The following is a 22,526-nucleotide window of genomic DNA, read 5'->3' as shown; positions in this document are numbered from 1 at the left end:
GTGTCCCATGAAGGTTAGAGCTGAAGAAAGAAAAGAATGGTATAGGACAGAGGGGGAAGATCTTTTTTAAATAGATAAAATGAGCTTGACTGAAGGCAATTGAGAAGTTACTAGAAAAAATGCAGTTGGCAGTAGCCTCTATCCCATTAATTCAAACATCCAGGACAGTTGTTGCATCTCTAGTTGCCCTGATTGTCCCACTTTTCTTTTTCTCCCAACACTCACCTAAGAATAATTCTATATATAGGCACAGTTACTAAATTGAACTTGTTAGCATCTGTTCTTTCTTGATATGTATCACTTCCTTTATTGAATTTATTTCCCTTTAAAGGTTACATTGAAGTCCTCAAGTGAACTGAACCCATGTGTGGTGGTTGTTTGTTGTTCAGGAGACATGTGAGAGGGGGTGGCACTGAGGAGTGTTGCTCATTGTTGATGACTCCCATCTAGTCCTGCTTCCTGTTGAGAAAGCCCAACTGTATTCTCATAAAGCACTGAATGTCTTTAAGTATCAGATCCTTGAGGATTTAGTTTAAATAAAAGTTTTTTAAAAGCATCTTATAGTTAAGCATTACTCTGCCTGTCATGTTAGACTCTTAATAGAACGGCAGATCCCACTTACTTGTCAAGAGCCATGCTTAGTATACTGTTAACTTTCTTGTAACCTACAGTTTTAAAGTCTTAGGACTCACTGCATATGGATTCATTTAGCTGAGTATTAATTAAGCAATTGGGAAGGAAGAAAGACACCTCTTCTAATTCTAGAAGGGAATTTGAAAACTGATTGGGAAGGTATTTGTGGTAGAGGAGAGTAGAGATGAGTCATCAGAGTGACTTAGGAGTATGTGTACCCAAAGTGACAGGCTAACAGGCTAGTGCATTACACGGCTAAGAAGGCGTGATCTGTAGGAGTTGTGTTACAAATATACAGAGTTTGATCCTGTCTCAGAAGCTTCAGGGATGGTCCAGGAGTCTATGTTTTTTTACCAAGTTCTTATTCCAATTTACTTCATCTCATAACTATACCTAAGAAAAACAGAAATTTAGTAAGCAAACTAAATATAATAAAACCTTGAAGGGTAACATGACACAAATATATTAACTTAACAAGCATGTTGTGGGTATTGAACTATTTTCTAGGGATTCAGAGATGAATAGCACGTGACCCCTGCTCTCTCAAGCTCACACTGTGAGAGAAGAGACCGTGGGTGTTCAGTAAGACAGAGCGAACAGTGAGATGACAGCAGCGTAGAGAGGGATACAAACATACATGAAGAGAACCTAACACGCCCTGGCTTGGGGTGTGAGAGAAGGCAAGCTCATGAGGGGTTTGTGGACGGGGCCAAGCTTTTTCATAGCAGATCACTCACTCCCTATTTAAATAGTTTTGCCTAGAATCTTTGTAAAATATGTCATATATTTCCTCACTTTCTTAACCTTTTTTTGTTTGGATGATTTGGAGTAGTTATGTGTTATCAGTTATTTATGTCACATAGCAAAATAGCAGTGCTTTTTATTGCAATTTGTAACATTAATTTTCATTCTCTAAAACAGTGTCTAACGTCGGTGAGTTTGCTGTCATCATTTTCCATCTTGTTGTCTTTGTCTGTTCCTTATCTCCTTAATGTCAATGTGACTATCTATAGAGTACCACATGTACGCAAACGCTTTTCTGGCCAAAGGATTTCAAACTAAACAAATGAATTCAGCAAAATACAAAACGTTCTGTTGAGTATAGTATGTGAAGTTTAGTGGATTTTATGACATCTTTTAAACAGTTAAGTTGTCTTTTTGTCATTATTATTTTAAAGCCAGTAGATGCTTTAGAGATGCATAATGTGTCTCTTTCCTCAAGAGGCTCAGCAATACCAAGGCTGGTTCATAGCAGAGATCTAAGCCTAAGACCAGAATAGTTCCATTCTGTAAAAACAGCAGCTCTCCAGTAGAGAGTTATAGCAGAATCATTTGGAGATGTATATGCCTAGGCCTCACCCCCAAAGAACCTGATTCTGCTAGCTTAGCATGCCTAGTTGTCTTTTTTGGAAGGGAGGAAAAGAATATGGAGATGTAGAGAGTCAAAGTCCCACAGTATAGCCAAGGCCAATTTCAAATGCATAATCCTCCTGCCTCAACCTCTCAAGTGCTGAGATTACAAGTATACAACCCACCTGGCTCTATATATTTATTTTTAAGTTCCTTTGAAAAGTCTGATGTCTATTCTACCCTTGAATTATCATACATCTGATTATTGTATATCAGAATTTGTTCCCAAATAGTTATATATTTGAATAGTTAAATAGGCAATCAAAACCTAGATCATGGGGGATAAAAAGAGATTGACATTTATTGTTACTGAGAAAACCATTGGACTTTTGTAAGTATAGGGTTGAGATGATCTCACTTGGATTTTAAAATAATCTCTCTAACCACTTTGTGAAAAACAAATAGGTGGGGACTGCTTCTAGTAGGCAGACTGGCTAAGAGGCCATGTTAGTTAGTTCAGGCAAAGAAGTAAATGGAGCCATCTCCCTAACGATAATATTGAGGTGGTGATCAAAGGAACAGAATTTGCTAACAGAGCAGTTGTGGAGTGGGCAAGGAGGCAAAGTTCACTCCTAAGGTTTTGACTCAGCTTATTGGAAAGATATCAAAGCTTTGTCAACAGAAGGATTGCCTTTTGTTAAGACTGTGAAAACTGGAAGAGGAATGGGTTTGGGAAGAAGGCAAGGATATCACTTTTTTTGATAGATTAACTCTGAAGTGCCTATTAGACATTCCTAGTGGTAGCCTGGTTAATGTGGTAGTCGAAAATTCCCAGGATTTATATCAATGTTTGATTCATCGACATACATAAAATCCTAAGAGTAGATGAACTTGCCGAAGAGCAGAAATTGACAGAAGAAATAGATTAGGACACTCCAGCAGTAGGAGTGAGAGAGTGAGAAGAACCTAAGTGCACTGTAAAAGACTATCCAGTGAGACGGGGGACCCACAGAGTGGGTGTCACAGGCACAAGGTGAAGACAGACTGCAAAGCACAGGAGGCGACTAAGTGGTGGAGTGCAGTGAAAACTCTCTGGACCACTGACATTAGCAATGTGGAGATCATTGGGAATCTTGATCAGAAATAGTTTGAGAGAGATTGTGCAAAGGCCATAGAGAGGGGAGTTTTAAAGAGAATGTGATGCCAGGGGATAGGATGCCCTCTTCTGACTTCTGTGGGTATCAGACATGTACATGGTACACATACATACATGCAGGTGAAACCCTAGGGCACATAAAATAAAAATCAGTAAATATTTGAAAAAAGGAGTGTGCGGGCCAGGAAGATCGCACAGCATGAAGAGGTGCTTGCTGCCAGGCTTGATGGCTGAGTTTCATCTCTGGAACCCACTCTGTGGAGGAGAGAACTGCTTACACAAGTTGTTCTCTGGCGGCCACATGTGCATCATGGTATGTGCCTCCCAAATAATAATCATTATTATATACATATGCTTGAAAAAGTATAGCACCTTCTAGTCATAAGCTGCACCGTGAAATCTCAACAGTATGTTACCTAAACAAGACCTACATAAAGATACTACCAGTTGACATGCCAATGTGGATGGAGGAAATTTCACAAGGTCCCACCCCTGGATGAAGAGCTACAGGTAATCAATGGCTGCTAAGAAAGAGAATCCCTGGTAGAATATCCAATCCCAAGTTGTCAACCCTAAACATATCTGCATACAGGAACACTAAACAGATTCAGTAGATGTACGTGTATACACACACATATACATACACAGTAATAATTGAAGTCGTGAATTGAGGAGTTGTAGGGTCAGAGGGCAGACACAGTAGGAATTGGAGAAGAGGAGAAATAGAAATGTTGTAAATACAGTACTCATGTATTGAATTCTCAAAAAAATTTACGTTTAAAAAAGTGAGGAAAAATTGAGCTGGAAATAGGTAACTTTCTGGAGCCTTCTATGAAAATGAACAGAAAAGCATGGTAGCTGAAAGAAGACAAGGCATATCTGTATGTTGTTGAGAATATCCAGCAGAGGAGGAAATGCCATGCTGGAGAGCGGGAATGGTAACTGCATCTTTACAGGATGAAATGGGATGGGATTTACTGCACAGAGGATTCAGACCAGCCTTAGGGGCACAGACAGCCTAAGGTAATAGCAGAGGCAAGTAATCCTATGGGCATACATTCAAGGAGGCAGAAAGAACGGGTAGAGGAAGTTCTTTTATTATTATTCAGTCCTAGGTGATAAAAGTTACCTCTTCTTGGGTCTAGAGAAGAGATACTGGAAATTTCAAAAAGAAGCGAAAGTATGAAATTATTATCAGGGAAAGGAAAGTGGACAGCAGAATTGATGGGAGGCTGACTCCGGGGGGCACACTGGAATTAGAAAAGAACTCAGTCTGCTAGGATGTAGTTTTCTGAGCTACACATTCAGGAAGCTGAATTTCAGGGGCAGAATCGAGGAAAAAGAGGCTCTTCCCAGGATTGGAGTTTTGTCAGATGAATGAGGCTTAAGAAAGACAGATAGTGACAGAGTGGAAGAGTGGGTCATGGGACTTGTGCTTAGTGGAAGGAACTAAAGCCTTGAGAGCAGGAAGGGAGTTGTCCGAAGATGTTCATGTCAAATATAGGGTCAAATAGGACGAAAGATTGGAGTTGAACTAGTAAAGAGCAAGCGTGACAGAGAGGAGGTGATAATCAGAAGGGGCAGGGTGCTGATAGGAATGTCCACTGCTTTCAACTGAATGAGGTGCTCACCAGTTTGTGTGGCGGCTTAATGACTGTCTTCATTAACCCCTTAGGTTCATGACTACAAAGAAGGAACCCCAGAAGAGAAGACCTACTATATAGAATTATGGGATGTTGGAGGCTCTGTGGGCAGTGCCAGCAGTGTGAAAAGCACAAGAGCAGTGTTCTACAACTCTGTAAATGGTAAACACTTTCATTTCTGCCATATTTTAATGGTCTGGAAGTATTATTGTCTGATATGAAGTGCCGTGACCTGCTGGGCTTATCTTACTGTGAGGAAGCTGATGTGCTTAAACTCTTGATTTAAATCTGCATGTCACAGTCTAATCTGTTAGCCTCTGGTGTCTAGCCAGGGCATTGGTGCCTTGCTATAGGCTACTCCATTTTTACTCTTTTATGTATATATTATACACTCATTTTAGAAGCTCAACAGTAGTAGTTTTTCATATATCTTTTTCAAAGGGTATTTAGTGATATTTATTTATCCCTCTCCATACTCCTTCCTCAATTCTGCTCTTCCACCGCATCCCAAGCTTAACCCTTCCTGTTCCATTCTTCCCTTTTAACTCTTAATACAAGTTCATTCTATCTCACCTCCCTTTGAACCCCCTCCCCACAACCCCTTAGTAATTCCCCGGCCTCTGTAAGTATTCCAGATGAAACATATCTGAAAATAAGTACGCTTTCTTTTCTTCCCACCTTGATGAACCAGGCTGCTGATCTCAGCAGAAAGCCTATGAAGTGTCTCTGACCCCTTAAGTTAGAATATATTCCCATCAGATGTCAGTCAAGTTAGCCCCAACTTGACTTTTCGAGCTCATATTCTATAAAACAAATACCTCAGCCTAAATGAAGAAAAAAGACTTAGAAAAGAATGCTCAAGTATTCTTAAGAGTGTAAAAGTTTCCCCTAAAGATCCTCAAAAGATAAAATTCTAAAGTTGTTTTTGTTTTGGTTTGGTTTGGTTTTTGTCCATCTAATAGCCAACCTAGGCGAAAGTATCTCATTCTTATGCCCCAGTGAGATTTTATTCTGCTTTTCCATAATCTTTTGCCATCAGAACACTTGACTACAGATTCGTGTTACCTCAAAAATACACTCACCTGAACAAGACCCGCACAACAGCACCAGTGGGTGTGCCAGCGTGGATGGAATAAGTTTCACCAGGCCCCGTCTCCAGGTGGAGAGCTACAGGGCAATTAATGGCTGCTGAAGAGTCAGTCCGTGAGGGACGATCCCCTGATAGGTGGTTCAGCCTCTGGTGGTCGGCCCTAAACACAGAAACAGGCAGCAATACCAGATGCACTCAGCAGGCAGTGTTTATAAATGCATACAGATGTAACAGTCGTTAAAGGGGACATGAATTTGAGAAGGAATGGGGGACACAAGAAGTTGGGGGAGACGGCAGGAAGGGTGGAAATTAGGTAAATGTACTCATGTATGAAATTCTAAAAACATAATTGTAATTTGAAAAAAGAGTGTAGAAATCTATGGTCCTTGTATCACAAGATGAATTCCAACAGGCATTGAAGATTTTTCTTTTATCTCCATTTTATCACAATAATTACCTTTGCTTTTTCCGTCCAGGACTTTAGTTGATCTATTTACTTGTATTTCTGAGCCATGTTACATTTTGTTATTTTCTTCAGTCTCAAAAAATCCATGTCTTTTCTACAATTCATACTTCTTTTTTAACATTTATTTCTAATTTTTAAAATTTTTATATAGATCTTTATTATTTTATGTTTATTGATGTTTTGCCTGCATGTATGTCTGTGTACCATGTTGAAGCTTGGTGCCTGCAGAGGCCAGATGAGGGCATCTGATCCCCTGAAACTAGAGTTAGAGACAGGCGTGAGCAGCCATGTGGGTGCTGGGAATTGAATCTGGGTCCTCTGGAAGAACAGTCAGCCACTGAGCCATCTCTCCAGCCCACATCCATACTTGACTACGTCCTCTTACTCTTGTCTAGTTGTGTGTTTCTTTTGCTAATTGAGAAGAGGCTGGGCATATTCACAGTGGTAATGGCTGTAGACTCCTGTTCTTTTACCTAAGTTAGTTCATTCTTCCTCCCTTCTTGTCCCCCGTTTTCCTTTCCCCTCGTTTGCCTTTTAAGGCAGGGTCTTGCTGTGTTGCCTTGGCTGGCCCCAAACTGAAGTTCTGCCTCAGTTTACCAAGTGCAGGGTTATAAGCATGTGTCACTATAGTGGACTCAACCAGATCTCTTAAAGTAATGAGCTTCCAAAGCTAGCAGTGAACTCAAAGAACAACGAGATTAAACTGTTGAGTTGATGAGATTCAAAAGCTCAACAGTTCAATATTTGTTTCTTAAAGAATAACAACTGAGGGGCTGGAGAGATGGCTCAGCAGTTAAGAGCACTGGCTGCTCTGGGAGAGGACCCAGCTCTGATTCCCAGCACCCCCATGGCAGCTCACAGCTGTCTGTAATCTCAGCTCCAGGAGATCCACAGTCCTCTTCTACCTCCACAGGCACCTGCACACACGTGTGTGCACAGACAGACACACATACATACACATAGATAGAAATGAATATTTAAGAACAGAAGATTAGCAGTTGAGCTGAAAGTGTGGCACAGACCTGTGTCTCGGATCTGAAAGGAAGAGGCAGGAGTCTGAAGAATTGCAGGTCAGGCTGGGCTGCACAGTAAGCCAAGCCAGTATCCTAGGTGAAGAAGACCCTGGGTTTTTGTTTTTTTAAGGAAAAATAGCAGTTGTAACAATTAAAGCAATGCTATTTTAATACAGTTTACCAGTGCAGAAACCGTATAATTTTTGAATGACTGTAATCCGTTAATAAATAATGTTCTTCATTGGTGAAGTGCTTCTATAAGCAGGTCCAAGCATGAAGTTGGCACTCAGGGACTACTGGATGAGAGTATCAAAAGGCATTCTGAATATTTTATGACATTCTGCTAGTCTTTGGGAAAGAAAAAGAAAACACTTTTAAAAGTATATTAGTGGCAAAGCTTTATAGTTAGTTTTTTGAAAATGTTTAGAAAGGACATTTTGAAATACTTGTCTGATTTTGTTAGTCATACTTGAATACTAGATCACTAAGCCCCTGAGATTTGTACTTACTAAGCTTGTCCTTGTTGCTTGTAAAGTAAGAGGCGCTGATGAGTACTGACATCATTTTACTGGTTTATTTTAGGTATTATTTTAGTACATGACTTAACAAATAAGAAGTCATCTCAAAACTTATATCGCTGGTCATTGGAAGTTCTCAATAGAGATTTGGTCCCATCTGGAGTCCTGGTGACAAACGGGTAAGCCTGGAATTACTTTACAGTTGGTTTTAAATATGTCTGCAACCCTGAGGATTCACTTTACAAAATAAAACTTGGTACGACGTGTGATTGGTTCTATATTGTAGCCTATACATGGTCTTTCCATTATCTGAATGGCATCTCTGGTGGCAGTGGTTTTTATTTTGATAAAATCTAATCACTTAGTTTTCCTACTCTGGATTTGGCTCTAAGAACTTTGTTTAATCTCAGATTATACGGATTTTCTTCTGTGTTTTTTCTTAAGTTTTATAATTTGGGGTTTATATTCAATTTATGATCTGCTTTAATTTTATATAGTATGTGTGATTTGGGCTTCAGTTAGTTTTAGATTTGCATGTCACTTGTTCTAGCATCGTTTGTTAAAAAGATTATCCTATGTCCACTGAGTCGCCTTTATTGCTTTGACAAAGTCAGTTGACCATATCTGTACAGGTCGACTTCCAGACTCTGTTCTATTGGCGTGTGTGTCTACTCCCTTTGAAAGCGTGAGCCTGTGTGACTAGTTCCTCCCTAGAGTTCTGACTCTGTAGCTCAGTACAGCCATACTCTAGCATGCATGAAGTCCTAGGTTCAATCCCTAGCACCACTTTAAAGAATAAAACAGCAAAATCGAAAGCCCGATTGTGTCTTTTAAGTATATTTCTTGGCTCTTAAATCTTATTTCAATGATAGTTATAGTGTTGAAAAGATGCATAATTGGTTTTGTTTTTCAAAGGGTTATTGTGTATATAAAACAATACAGATTTCTGGGGAAGTGCTAGCCATATCTGTCCATAATAAAATTCTCCATCAGTTTTTTATATAATGATTTTAAAATGATTTCAAGATCTAATTTCAATTGGATGGTGGTTTTTATGAAAGAAGTGATAAGGAAAACCAAAATCAATGTGGTATAATTTTCTTTTAAAATTAATATTTAAGTGATGAATCATTGTATGCACTTGTAGTTCAGTAACTATAGTTCTTGATAGAATGAAAAGCTAACAAGAAAAAGAAGAGAGCAGGTATATATACTTACATGTAATCTACAAGAGATTATATAAGATTTCAAATAGCAGAGTGTGTCGAAGATGGTATTTGGTAGAAAACACAAATTTTTCCACGAGAGGATTTGTGAATATAAGAAAAAGAAATAATTCTGAAGGAAAGTACCCCAAAAACTTCATCCTCTAGTAATTCAAATTTCGGTTCAAACCATGTCTCCTAAGTCAGGCATGTGTAGGTAAGAAGGTGCTGGTTCATAGGCCTTGAACTTGAGCTAGTATTGGCTTTAGTGCAAATAAAACAGATGATGATGTTTAGATGAGGTGGGTTACGTAGTTCAAGCCAGCTGTGTTCTGAGGTGGAACTACAGCTGAGGCTCTGTAAGCTCATTGTAAAGGATAGAGAGATGTAGTAGCCCTCTCCTCCCACCCCAGCTTAGATTGCTCAAAGAGAAAGACAAGAGAGAAGAGAAGCTGTGCTCCAGTGGCTTTTATTGATTGAATTATGCAGTACTGATTGTTCAAAAGCAGATTTTGCTGACTGTTGTAAATAGAGCTTATAACATGTCAGAGATCTAGCGCTACTTTGCTTCTAACAGGTGAATAGAATTTCAATTAATTAACAACAGTGGACTTTATGTTCCTTTCAGTAATGAGAAATATCATTCGTATTGTTACTTAGCCCCTTGGGTAAAATTGGAAATAAAATGAATTATAATAGACCCCCTTCTGTCCCTGAGAGATTCTGATGGTTGGTCCTTTGTCTCCCGTGGCTGTCATGTTAGGATAATTATTTGGTTCTAATTCGTCTGCCTTTTATTATTATGTTTAACATTTCAGCTGTTTCTTTCCACTCCCATTCCAAGCTCTGTCTCACTTAGGCTCTCTTTACTCCAGCCTGCAGCTGCCCTACTTCTTTTCACTCTGAAAAGATTGTTTTTTAACTACTCATAGCCAGGAATACATACGCAAGTTAGAGAATTTGTGCAGGGAGTACCTGCACTGCATGCTAGGCCCTTGGGCTTTCCACACACCGAGCTTTAGACCCCCTTTCTGCTTCTACACTGAAAAATGTTGAAGCTGGCACCTGTTGAGACAGCGTTGTGGACAGTTAAGTCACATTAGGCCCTCAATGATCCAAGTTATCTGTTAGAAAGACACACAGGAACAGCAGTTGAGTAATAAGATGGATAATTGGAATTCAATGGATGATGGGTTGATAATGAATAAGCACATGGAAGAAATTAGGGGGGAAAAGATTGCTAGGTGATGAGGAGGAATTAGTGAATTATCACCAAAATTGTGTAAGCATCTTGCATTTAAATACTACACATCTTCATTGGAAAGGTAAATTCTATTCACCTCTTCATGGTTATTTATCACAGGGATTATGACCGAGAACAATTTGCTGATAACCAAATCCCACTGTTGGTAATAGGGACTAAACTGGACCAGATTCATGAAACCAAGCGCCATGAAGTTTTAATTAGGACTGCTTTCTTGGCTGAGGACTTCAATGCTGAAGAGATTAATTTGGTATGTGTTTTCAACAATATGTGTCTGCATTATATTCTAGTCAAAGAGGCTTTATACTCAAAGCAGAGGCTCATCACACACAAAGCAGACCAGAATCAGCATCTAGAATGTCACATGAGGATCTCTTTCACTTTGAACTTGCACATTGATCTGTGGAATCCTCAAACTGTATTCTGTGAATAGTACAAATCATAGACTCTTTCTTGAGAAAACTTAAAAAGCATACCAAGTTCAAAAGAATCGTATCGATTAAGGTGACACTATATGTTGGTTATTGTTGCTTTTGAAAAAGTCTTTTAGTCCCAGCACTCAGGAGGCAGAGGCAGGCAGATCTCTGTGAGTTTGAAGCCAGCCTGGACTACAGAGTGAGTTCCAGGACAGCCAGAGCTACACAGAGAAACCCTGTCTCGAAGACCAAAAGAAAGAAAGATCGAGCCTCTCAACAGCTCACAACACAGAATTATCTTAAGGGCACACAAACAGATGTATGAGAAAGTTACAAACTGTAAACAAGAGTGCATCCTAAAGATTAATTTATATAAAGTTTTGCATCTAGAACCTCACTGTGATAGCTAGTTTAGTTAGAACAGAGGGCTAGCGAGGCTAGGAAACAGAGCTCACACAAACCAGTTCACATTCCCCAGTAAAGACCTCCCCTGCAGCTTCAGTGATGCCTACACGACATCGTTGTTCATAAGCAGGGTTGCCGCATCATCCGTCAGCACTGTCCTTCAGGTGTGCAGTGTTAACTGGGTAGTACGAGTGGCCAGCGCTCTTAGAGCGGTTATTCACCAGCTGCTGTTTGAAGGCCTTACAGCTGTCACGTCACATGTACCATCTCCACATCAACCTTTGAACTTGACACTGACCTCCATTTTAAAGATGAAGACAAGAGAAACATGTAATCAAGCCAAATAAGGCACTCTGACTGTCAAGCCTGGGTTCTACGGTTACCCCTAATTCCCACCTGAGTATCCTTCAACTAAGATTTAAAATGTTGGCCCTAAAAGAACTCTGAAATCATCTATACCCACAGTTACCCTAAGCTCGCTGCCCATTATTACCAACAGTGCCTAGGAACGTCTTTAGTGACTGTCCTTCAAGTTAGAGCTTTGTGTCCACAGTGCTGGCAGGGGCAGTACTCTGCTGATGGTTTCGGTAATGTGGTGCTGGCCTCATCCATAAGAAACATGCACTTTCCCACGGACTTACCACCTCTGCACTACTGTCACTTTACAGATTACTCAGGTGAGTCTGGTCTCTTTTGCTCAGTGAATCAGCATCTATAAATACTGCCTCTACCCCATGCCTGACTCACTCACTTCTGCCTGCATCCATTGTTTTTTATTGTGCAGTGGAATGTGTCCCCCTTTTTTGTAGCTGCCACCATGGAATGCTCAGTGTAAATGCTCAGTGTAAACATCCTGAGTAGTCAACGTTGGGCCGTAGTATTCCAGAGGATCCCTACCACATAAATTATATAAATATGGTATCTCTGTCGAATCGGTGCTGCTGTTACTTTATTTGCACATTATTTTCAAAGAGAAATTTGCCATTAAATGCACACAGTTTGTTCCAATAGTAACTTTATGTGCTTCTGAATATGTCTTTGTCTAGTGCCTCCTGGTTTCTGTAACAGCCAGCTAAAAGCATATCATTCCTCCTTAGCTTACAAAAGCTAGGCCAGCTTCAGTTGTTAGCAAAACAAAAAGATAAACAACAGGACTTGAGCACTTATAGTTTCCCAAGAGTTTAAGTTTAACATGCCTTTAGTTTTTCAGTGTATCCTTCAAGTCCACAACAGAAATAGTATAGAAGTGGGTAATGGGGATACAAGGAATTATAGTGCAGGAGAGCAGCTGAGTATGGGAGTTTCAAATAGAACTTTAACAAGTAACTATAAAACCTCAGACTGGGGTAATATGGCAGCATTAGTGCTGGCTCACTGTTTCTTGTATGAATTTCCTAAACCTGTGGAGGATTAGCATGATTAATATATCGGAAATGAAGTCAGACTTTCCTTCTGTGGATGCAAATGCAAATTATTTGAATAAAAATGGATGCTGGGGTTATTGTATATGGTACTTTTTCTCATGTGTGTCTATTTAGTTTATAGTCATTTGCCATATTTAGACAAGCTATTTAGAGCTATTAGTTTTCAGGCTTTCCCTCAGCCATGATCAATGATAGATGACCCTTTCAACTCCAAAAACTCTTTTTTTTGGTTTTTTGAGACAGGGTTTCTCTGTGTAGCTTTGGAGCCTTTCCTGGAACTCACTCTGTAGTCCAGACTGGCCTTGAACTCACAGAGATTTGCCTGGCTCTGCCTCCTGAGTGCTGGGATTAAAGGCATGCGCCACCAGCACCCACTTCCAATTCCAAAATTTTTACCCTAAAACACATGGAGTTTCAGATTTCCTGCTCAGCTTGAATTGTGGAGCCCAATAGTTGATTTTTATGGGGAAGATGGGAACTTGTTTTTTGCTATTCGATTTAGGGGTTTTTTTATTTAGTAATTTTAACTCTTATTTAGAGTCATTATTTAACATTCTGATGATGAAATAATCAATACTCATTTTGCAAAAACATCTAATACAGGTCCAAGGTTGATTTCTTATCTGTCCCAATTGGTACAGAAATGTGTTCAAACATTATTGCAAATACAGCAGAGTGCATAGTGATATACCAAGGTATTCAATCCACATGTGGGGTTACCTGTATTATATTAAATGATTTGGTACTTAAAAATTCAATCTGATAGCATTTTCTTACAATGAAGAAGAGAATTGATATTCCATTGTCTGCTATGTGACGGGCATGCAGTATCTCATTGAATCTCACAAAACTAAGTAGAATCGTCCCCATTTCACAAATGAGTAAGCCCAACTTTAGATGACTTAAGCAGGTTACACAATCTGGAAATGTTGGCACAGATATTTGAATACAGAGATTACTGGCTTCCAAGATTCCTGATTTCCCTAGTATTTTATAATTATAGTCGGCCAGCCTCCCCCTTCCCCTCCTACCCCTCCCTTTCTCTTTGTGTGTGGGGGGGTGGATAGAGAACTATTACAGTTTCTGGCCATTGTTTAAAGTGTGATCCTTGAAATGCTGTGGATGAACAAAATAGGAAATGGCTTTTAAATGTATTAGAATGAAACATGTGAGCCTGGCTGTTACAAAAACATCATTATATCATTAAATATAGCAAGAGTAATTTCAGAAATTTCTCAAGGGGCACAGAGGGCCCACAGATGCATACAAGACACTTCTCTTCACAAAAGAGCATGAGTGGTATCCGCACAGTTTGGTCTTGGTGGCATTTGAGGTAAACATCAAAGCCTACTCCATCTCTTGAGAGGGCCGGCACTGGTAACAGGCTATGATGGTGTAAGGCTGGCATTTGCCAGCTGTTGTGATGACTTCGTGTCCCAGATTGTTTCCCTCCTCCGAGCTCCATGTTCCTATTTAAAGAATCTTACTGAATACTAATACTGAATTCTATTACTGAATATTAATTATATTAATAATAATATATCTCTTGCTTATTATGATCAAAACCTGCATGTCTTTGCAGTATATGAAGAAATGGAAAAATCTTTGCCAACTGTTTGTTCTTTGGCCCACTAAACCTTTTTTTTTTTTTTTTTGGTTTTGTTTGTTTGTTTTGGGGTTTTTTGTTTTTTGTTTTTTTCGAGACAGGGTTTCTCTGTGTAGCTTTGTGCCTTTCCTGGAACTCACTCTATACCCCAGGTGGGCCTCGAACTCACAGAGATCCGCCTGGCTCTGCTCCCAAGTGCTGGGTTTAAAGGTGTGCGCCACCACCCGGCAGTCCCACTAAATCTTATTTTCATATTTCCAGCCATTATGCAGCCTGCGGAGTACTTCATTAGTTAAACACTTAGTTCCTGGCCTTAAGTGTGTCCTGTTTGTAATGACAAAGTAAACATAGGTCACCTGATCAGTCCCTTTGTTCTGCTAATAAACTGCTAGTAATTCTGCTTCCTTCAGGAATTATTTGATGATGATGTTGGCTCAGTCTCCTCCAATATTGCTCAAATGGCAAAGCCTAAATGGCTTTCCCTTCTTTGGTGTTTTCCTGTTCGTGCATCACAATCTGATCATCGCTTTGTGTTTTATGAGAGTTGTGATGATTTGGTATGAGGAGGGCACAGTGGGGACGGTGGTACTGGCTTCCCTTCCTGGCTCTTCTGTATGCGTCTTTGTTTTCCAGGATTGCACAAACCCACGGTCCTCAGCTGCAGGCTCCTCCAATGCTGTCAAGCTCAGTAGATTTTTTGATAAGGTAATGGCTTCAATTAAGTTATTTTTAAACTTAACATATGATAGCTTAAACTCTTTGTAGAATGCTGTGGCCTTTTGTTCCTTTGCCCAAAACTTCACAGCCTGAACACCTGTTTTGATCTCTCTTATCTGTTGGAATAATTGCTCAAGGCCTGCTGACGTATTTATTCCATCACTAACATTCTCTAAGCAAAGAGTAAAGGCTATTGGATTCAATTCGGGTTCTTAAAACAATATCAGAGCCCTCCTTAAAACATTTATAGTTACCCATTTTTTTTAGCTCTTTGTGTAATTATTCACTATTCCATATCACAAAAGACACTGAACAGAGATTAAAGTCTTTTGTTCTCTTAGCTGTTAATATTTTCCATGTAAATATTACTATTATTTTATAAATTACACTGTCTCCTTGAGTCTCTGTTGTTGCCCTGTGAGAAGCACTCACATTTCTTGTGTAGCACCCTCTTGCACTGGACTAGAATGAGAACGTGGTGTGGCTCACACACTGTAAGTTAGAGCACTGCTCATCTTCATCTCGGGGCTGTGCAGCTGCCTTGCATGGTGCTGATTTTGTATAGCAAAGTAAAGGACTTTTTTCAGTATTCATTACAGAAAAAGATTAATTTCTGTATTAGATCTATTTTAAGTGTGGTTCTTAAGAAAAATACTTTTTAGTGCTGGAGAAATTGCTCAGTGGTTAAGACAGTTGCTACTCCTACAGAGGACCCCGATTCAGGTCCCAGAACCCACATCGAGTTGCTCATAACCACCTGTAACTCCAGCACCAGCGAATCCAATACTCTCTTCTGGCCTCTGGGTTATACATACAATCAAGCAGGTACACACACACACACACACACACACACACACACACACACACAACACATATACATATAAATAAAATAAAATAAGTTTTAAAATTTAAGAAAGACCCTCCCCTTCTTACAGATCTTCCATTCAGGTCATTTTTCTTTTAACTATTTGAGTCTCCAATATTTGGCCCCCTTTCCAATATGTTACCGTGAGGTTCAATCCCCTATGTGTCCAATAGGAAAATGTTATCTCACTCACAGCTTATTATCTGGGGTGTGGCAAGAGGGACAGACGAACACAGACACTGATTCTCACAGTTCTCAGAATAGCCAACCCTTCAAGCTAGGGGCTAGGAGATTAACAGCTTCTGATCACTGCCCGGTGCTGCATAGACATTAGCACTTTTTTTGGAAGTGGTGCAAGGAATTATATTTCCTCTCCATATTTTTTTCAAACCTAAAATGTTGCAGCATTTGCTTGATTTAGATCCAAGTCCCCATCTAATACAAAATCCTATCCATAAGAATAACATTCTATAGATCTGTGTTTGATCTGGAAAGGTTTCAGATCTGGACCTTTGGAAAGTATACTTTTAGATGTTTTGTTTTGCTTTAATTTGATTTGGTTTATCAAGACAGGGTAGCCGTGGCTTTCCTGGAACTCTGTGTGTAGACCAAGCTGGTCTCGAACTCTACCTCTGCCTTCCAAGTGCTGGGATTAAAGGTGTGCACCACCACCCCCCCAGCTTGTTTTAAGTGTTTTCTAATATAAAAACTCTAAGTCCCATCCTAGAGAAATAATGGATTTTAGACCGTCATGACCAAAGCTGTCAGCAGTGCTTTATTTTAAATAAATAAATAGTACTTTGATTAGATTTAAGAAAGGAGCAATATGTGTAAGAGAGGCCCTTGTGAGTTGGGGGTGAAGGATTCTCAGCAAAAGAGAAAGCTCCCTTTGTTGTCTAGATCTCATGGAGTTGGTCATTAAGGAGACTGCCTGGTCTGCACGACATGTACTGATATGAAACCAAAGCACCTGCCAATGCAGTTTGCCCTTTTTCTGTGGATTAAACCTTCCAGAATGCCGGGACTTGTTCTACAGAGGGGCCCAAGTCCCCTGGATTCTCTCAGCAGGTGGTAGTTCTGTGCCAGAATGATAAGGTTTTCCTGTCCCGCTGAGAACCAGGAAAGACTCAGTCCTTTGGGGCTTGGTGTTTCAGGGTATATACTAACCAGAAACCAGCTTTTCTGCCTCAAATGCCAATGAATGCATCTTTGCCCTGGGTCTCTTGTGGCTTAAATACTAACCCAAACATAGTCTTCAAGAGAGAAAGCACCTGAATAATTTGTATTTTAGTCTATTGTGAGCAAGCTGTCCCAGGCCAGAAAGGACAGGCCATGCTCTCGGTCAGCTTCCTGAACGTCATCACTCCAGATGTGAATGCCTTAGTCTATCTACACCTCATCTGTAATCACAGCAGCACCTCCAGGGCCAGAATGGGATTAGTATTTTATATAATACTCTCCACTGCCTGAAAGCATGATCGTTAAGCCCACTGGGTTAGGACATGTTTTGTGAACTTTTTACCAGCTGCAAGTTTTATGAAGATGTCTCCGCTGCTTCAGCCTGCTCCTCCTGCCAACAAGTGCAGCGAGCTCTGAAACTATTGAGTAAGGATGCCATTGAAGCCCATAAGGGAAGCTCACTGACAGCTTGATGTCATTCCGTCATCCACATGCAGGATGCACAGAATTCCTCACTGCCTCCCACAGTCCCCTCTTGAGAATAGATGCACTGCTGTAGTGATTTGTGTGGTCTTGTGGATCCTTTGGACCTGACTGCTAGGAAACTTGGCCCAATTGCTGCAATACTCTAGGAACCTGTTGGGACATCATCATGTCCTTAATTAGTTTTTGTGTGTTATTTATTTGTGAGTTTTGTTTACTTTTGAAGCAGGGCCTTACTATATAATCCAGATCGTCTGAAACTCACTAAGTTGCCCAGGCTTGCCTGGAACTCCTGATCCTCCTGCCTCTGCTTCCTGCGTATTGGGATTGATTACAGAGTCTCACAGTTATAGCATGTGGCACTGTATCCTGCTCATTGGTTGTTTAGTGTATCATTCCTTCCTTTTGGAATGAGTAGGCATTCGTGGAAATAATCTCAGTTTCAATCCCATTAGCACCAGATTTTACAGGGGTGTGTGTGTGTGTGTGTGTGTGTGTGTGTGTGTGTGTGTGTGTGTGTGTGTGTATCTCTGTCTCTGTGTATGTTTGAGTGTGTAGATACCTGCAGAAGCCGGAAGGTGCTGTGGGATTCCTTGGAGCTGGTTGCAGGTGGTTGTGAGCTGCCCAGTGTGGGTGGTGAGAACCGAATTCCAGTCCTCTCAGAAAGAACAAGTGCCCACCTGCTGAGCCATTCCTCCAACCCCAGCACCAGATTTTTAGCTCACTCTATTAAATGTCTGTAGATGTTGAAAAGATTTTTAATTTGGCAATATTTCCTATAGTTACATTAATGACCATTATAATTTGTCACTTTTCCCGGGTAAATATGCTAAGCCCTAAAGTCTTTGCTTGTTTCTCACAGGTCATAGAGAAGAGGTACTTTTTTAGAGAAGGTAATCAGGTTGGTATCTATCTTTCCTTGATAAAATGGATTCTTAAATTTTGAAAGAGATGGTTTCCAGTGTTTTTCCCAGAAGGGATTTTTTTTTTTTAAGTTAGGAGAAGCTCTCTGTAGGTATAGGCAACTTACTTTCTCCTGGCCTCACCTAAGCCGAGGTGAGTAAGAAGCTGCACTACCAGAAGAGTCCAGGGATGAGGTGGCCCTGTAACATAAGGACAGAAGATAGTTTGCTCCAGTCTTCAAAGGGGTTTGTGGAGAGTCTTGCACAGCACAGACCATTTGTGTTCAAGTCCAGTCGGTGAGTTCAGGAGATCTGTCCTTTCTGACTCCAGACGACACGGCCACCAGTTTGCTGGCAAATGTTTTCCGTATTTGGAGAGTTTCTTTTTATTATTTATCATTCTATGGTTTTCTGAGTGAAATCCTAGAGAGCTGGTTTTGTGATGAGCAACAGGCTGGCCTGCGAGAACCTGAAACAGGAGACAGTTCAGTTTTAACATTTGAATCTTTCTGCCTGAAGCCTGACAGGACTCTTTCTTGCCTCCAGATTCCAGGCTTTCCTGATCGAAAGCGGTTTGGAGGAGGAGCGTTCAAGAACTTCCATTATGACTGAGTCGCACTCACCCTTTGGAAGAGCGAGCCGTGGCAGTCTGCACAGCTCTCCTCTGCCTGTGGCAGGCTATTAACTTCTCAGGCTTTGATGAAAACATCTCAAAACGCTACCTCACCCTCTCATGGAAGATTGAAAGACAGCAACGATGTGGAGCTCCTGCTTGGTCCCTGTTCTCTGTGTTGCTCACCTCCCTGTCCCTGCTGATAGCTTATGTAAAAGCCTCATGAGGACATGAGATATTGTCAGACCAGCGCAGTAAAGGAGCGGTGACGAGGACTGCAGAGAAGACTGACTCTTGCTCGGAACCAGAGGGCGTTTTAGGTCCACGATTTTCCCACACTCGCTGCTGAAGGCTTAATTAAGTACTTCAGAAACATACCTGAGTTGTTATACCTTTTTGTGGGGAAAGGTCATGTTAACCACCCCTGAGTTATCCACCCCAAGCCATCTCTGTCATTTTTAAAGATGCCAACTGGTGTTATTTCATTTTCTCCGGCCTCATTACACACAGGGATGCCTAAGAATAGCAACCCTGTCTCCTCATCCCTGGAAAAGGCTTGGTGTCTGGGAGAGACGAACCAATAGCAGGACTTAATAGAAATACAAATTAATAATATATGGAGACTAGACCAGAAAAGAAGGCTTCTGTGAGCCATTGACGGCTTCTCCGCTCCTTAGGGTGCGGCTTTCCAAGTGTCTCCGCTTTCTGTTTGGAAATGGGGTGAAATCTGAGAGCAGCACACAGCAGTAAGAGACTTATTGCCTCTTTGGTGTTTGTTGTTTTTCTGGTTTGGGTTTTAGTTTTTAGAGGAAATTCAGCTTTAATGCCCTTTAATATGATGAACAGTAAACTAAGAATATTATCCTTGAGTTAACACTGTATTTAAGTAAGTTCCAGAGTAATGCATTCACATAAATTATGAACCACTGTTTGGGGTTTCATAATCACGCCACAGCTTTTTAGCAATGATATGTATGTGTTTGCATAATTGTTCATCAGTATTTCCTAGCCCATCTTTTTTGCCAGTTTAATTCTCTCAGCCCAGTTCTTCCTTAGTTTATAAAATTGGTTGCAAAAAAGGGACTATAATTGGCTACTGCGTTCAACACCTTATTATCCAGATTCTGCTCTGCTGAAGCTCTCTGCTCCCTAGTTTTGCACCAAATTAAAAAATAGTATTATAAATGCACAGTTGCAGTTCTTTTAAAACCAGGTAAGAACTACTAAGTTCATCTTCCGTTCATTTGGACTAAATTTCAGAAGGACTCGGGAAGGCAGGGTATGCTGGGAAGGAGTATGAGCAGCTCAGAAAGGCGGTCCTTGGATTGGAAGAGCACTTCTCCCGAGCTGGGCTGTTCTGTCTTTACCTCCTCACTGGCAAGACCAAGGCCAGTTTTGGCTTCTTTGCTGGCTTGATTGTTCTCTGATATAATTGTGTTATACAAATTATGATCTGTGTGTGGAATTTGGCACAAGTATGTTGTGGCAGAGGCTGTAAAGTTGAGAAAGTAGAAACCAAATGCTACACGAAGTCCTATCTAAACTATCTAAAACTCTTCATATTTCTTTTAAAAGTTAAATCAAGGGGCATGAACTGCAACTCAACAGTAGAGCATTTACATAGCATGTGCAAGGCATTAGATTTGTTTCCAATATCAAAAATTTTAATAAAAAGTAACTAAGTTAAAACCCATTCCTTTTTCTCTCCTTTCTTCTTAATTAAGAAACCCATTCCAATTTCTATCATATCTTTCCTATTAAGAAATAAAAGAGCTGGGCATTGGTGCATTCCTTTAATCCCAGCACTCCAGAGGCAGAGGCAGAGGCAGGTGGATCTCTGAGTTCTAGGTCAGCTTGGTCTACAGAGAGAGTTCCAGGACAGCCAGAACCGAAGTACTCCTGTAGAAGAGAGAGGAGGCAGGGAAGTGGGGGGCGGGGGAGACTGGAGCAAAGGGTCAGTGGTTAAGAGTACTTGCTGCTCTTGCAGAGAACCTGGATTTGGTTACCAGCACCCACATGGGCAGTTTACAACTCACTTCCAGGGGATCCAGCACCTTCTTCAAACCTCTGTAAGCACTCTGCATACATGTAAAATAAAAATAAATAAATCTTTTTTTTTTTTTTTTTAAGGATGAGGGGATAAAATTAACCCATCAGCAATGGCTATGGGATCAGACTTGATATGTTAATAATCTTCAATTCCATTTCTTCTGCCAGCTTGATTCTTTGAACTATAGTTTTTCTTTATAATTTTATGAACTTTTTTGTTTAAAAAAAAAAACTTGTAAATAAAATAAACATCACACACTCAAGTTAACCTGACCCAAAGTCTATAGATCTCAGTGAGCGTCTGTACGGTTAGAGCAGCCATTATGAAGCTGGCGAGCTTCCCAGTGAAGTTTACACTTTTACTGTCAACTATATACATTTTTGCACTTAGTTTTGAGCTATAGTTTTCTAAGAAAAAATACATTTTAATCTAATCATCTGAAGTAAATTTGTTACAAGTGTATGTAGCAGCAAATAAAGCTGTTTACCAAATGAGTGTTATTTGCCCGACATCCTCAAAAGAATGTTCTTGGAGCATGACTGTTGGCATTCTGACCCGCCCCTTGGGGATCTGCCCTGCATCCTGATGTAAATCCTTTAAGGAAAAACCCCTGCCTTCTTCTTCCTCTTCCCCTTCCTCCCTTCCTCATCATGAGGTATGCACACCTCTCCTTTCCCTCCCTTTCTCTTTCCTCCTCTCTCCGTCTTTCCTTCTCTTTGTCTCTCGTCTTTCTAATTCAGTAAACTCCATGCGGACATGTGCCTGCATGGTATGAGTGACTTTCCACTGGGACAGCGCCCCAGCCCAGCAGCCCCTCTGCATGGCGTGTCTCCCCGACCCACCAGGGCACCGTGGCCCAACCCACCAAGGTCTCCTGCACGCTTTATCATTACAATGACTTTTAAAAACTTAAATATACTACTTGTAAACAATGATTTAATATAATACAAAAAATAAATTATTGTAACTGCCAGAATTATCTTTTGATATATTCAATCTTAATTATCTTCTTGATAACACAAGTTGCTAGTAATAGCTCTTATCATTGCCGTTTTTCTCCCTGAATAACTCCAGAGCTCTTGACCAGTATTCTCATTCAGTGTAGAGGCAACCAGATATAAAAACATGGAGGCATTCATCCGCCCCTTGGGTGGACAGGACCCTTACTTGGAACCTAACTGAAGATTTAGGTGGTCTCTCTACCTCAGTGCTACTGGGGTGCAGACACACTACTCTATCATACAATACCTGGGCATCTTAGAAAATAGCTAAAAAAAAATAAAAATAAAAAAGTGAGGGTGCTCACGCCCCTCCTTATTCCTTCTCCCCTAAAGCGGGTTGTAAAACCAGCTGCCTCTTCCATGAACTTGCTCACAAAAACCTTTATTCTACATGTCTGCTATTCATCCTGGGAGGAAGGAGCATCGTTGTCCTCAAAGATGGAGATACAAGCAGAATCTGAGAAGTATGCCTTACTATCAGGCACACCCAGCTTGTTTGAGGTTCAAACCATCTGTGTGCTTTTCTC

General features: G+C 40.5%; 1 protein-coding gene across 1 annotated transcript in view; it reads left to right on the top strand.

Moving 5' to 3' along the window:
- Positions 1-20,641, top strand: part of Rabl3 (RAB, member of RAS oncogene family like 3) — a 34,219-nt gene extending 13,578 nt beyond the window's left edge. Inside the window, exons 3-8 of the mRNA XM_059276846.1 lie at positions 4,815-4,944; positions 7,934-8,048; positions 10,438-10,588; positions 14,823-14,894; positions 18,296-18,334; positions 18,882-20,641. Of these exons, the coding sequence (XP_059132829.1) occupies positions 4,815-4,944; positions 7,934-8,048; positions 10,438-10,588; positions 14,823-14,894; positions 18,296-18,334; positions 18,882-18,947 (573 nt within the window). The 3' untranslated portion in view covers positions 18,948-20,641. The remainder of the gene's footprint in view (positions 1-4,814; positions 4,945-7,933; positions 8,049-10,437; positions 10,589-14,822; positions 14,895-18,295; positions 18,335-18,881) is intronic.
- Positions 20,642-22,526: the final 1,885 nt, after the last annotated feature.

This window comes from Peromyscus eremicus, chromosome 12 (assembly GCF_949786415.1).
Source record: "Peromyscus eremicus chromosome 12, PerEre_H2_v1, whole genome shotgun sequence".
Lineage (NCBI taxonomy): Eukaryota > Metazoa > Chordata > Mammalia > Rodentia > Cricetidae > Peromyscus > Peromyscus eremicus.
The sequence above is the reverse complement of the archived record's forward strand: the minus strand, read 5'-3'. Positions and strand labels throughout refer to the sequence as shown.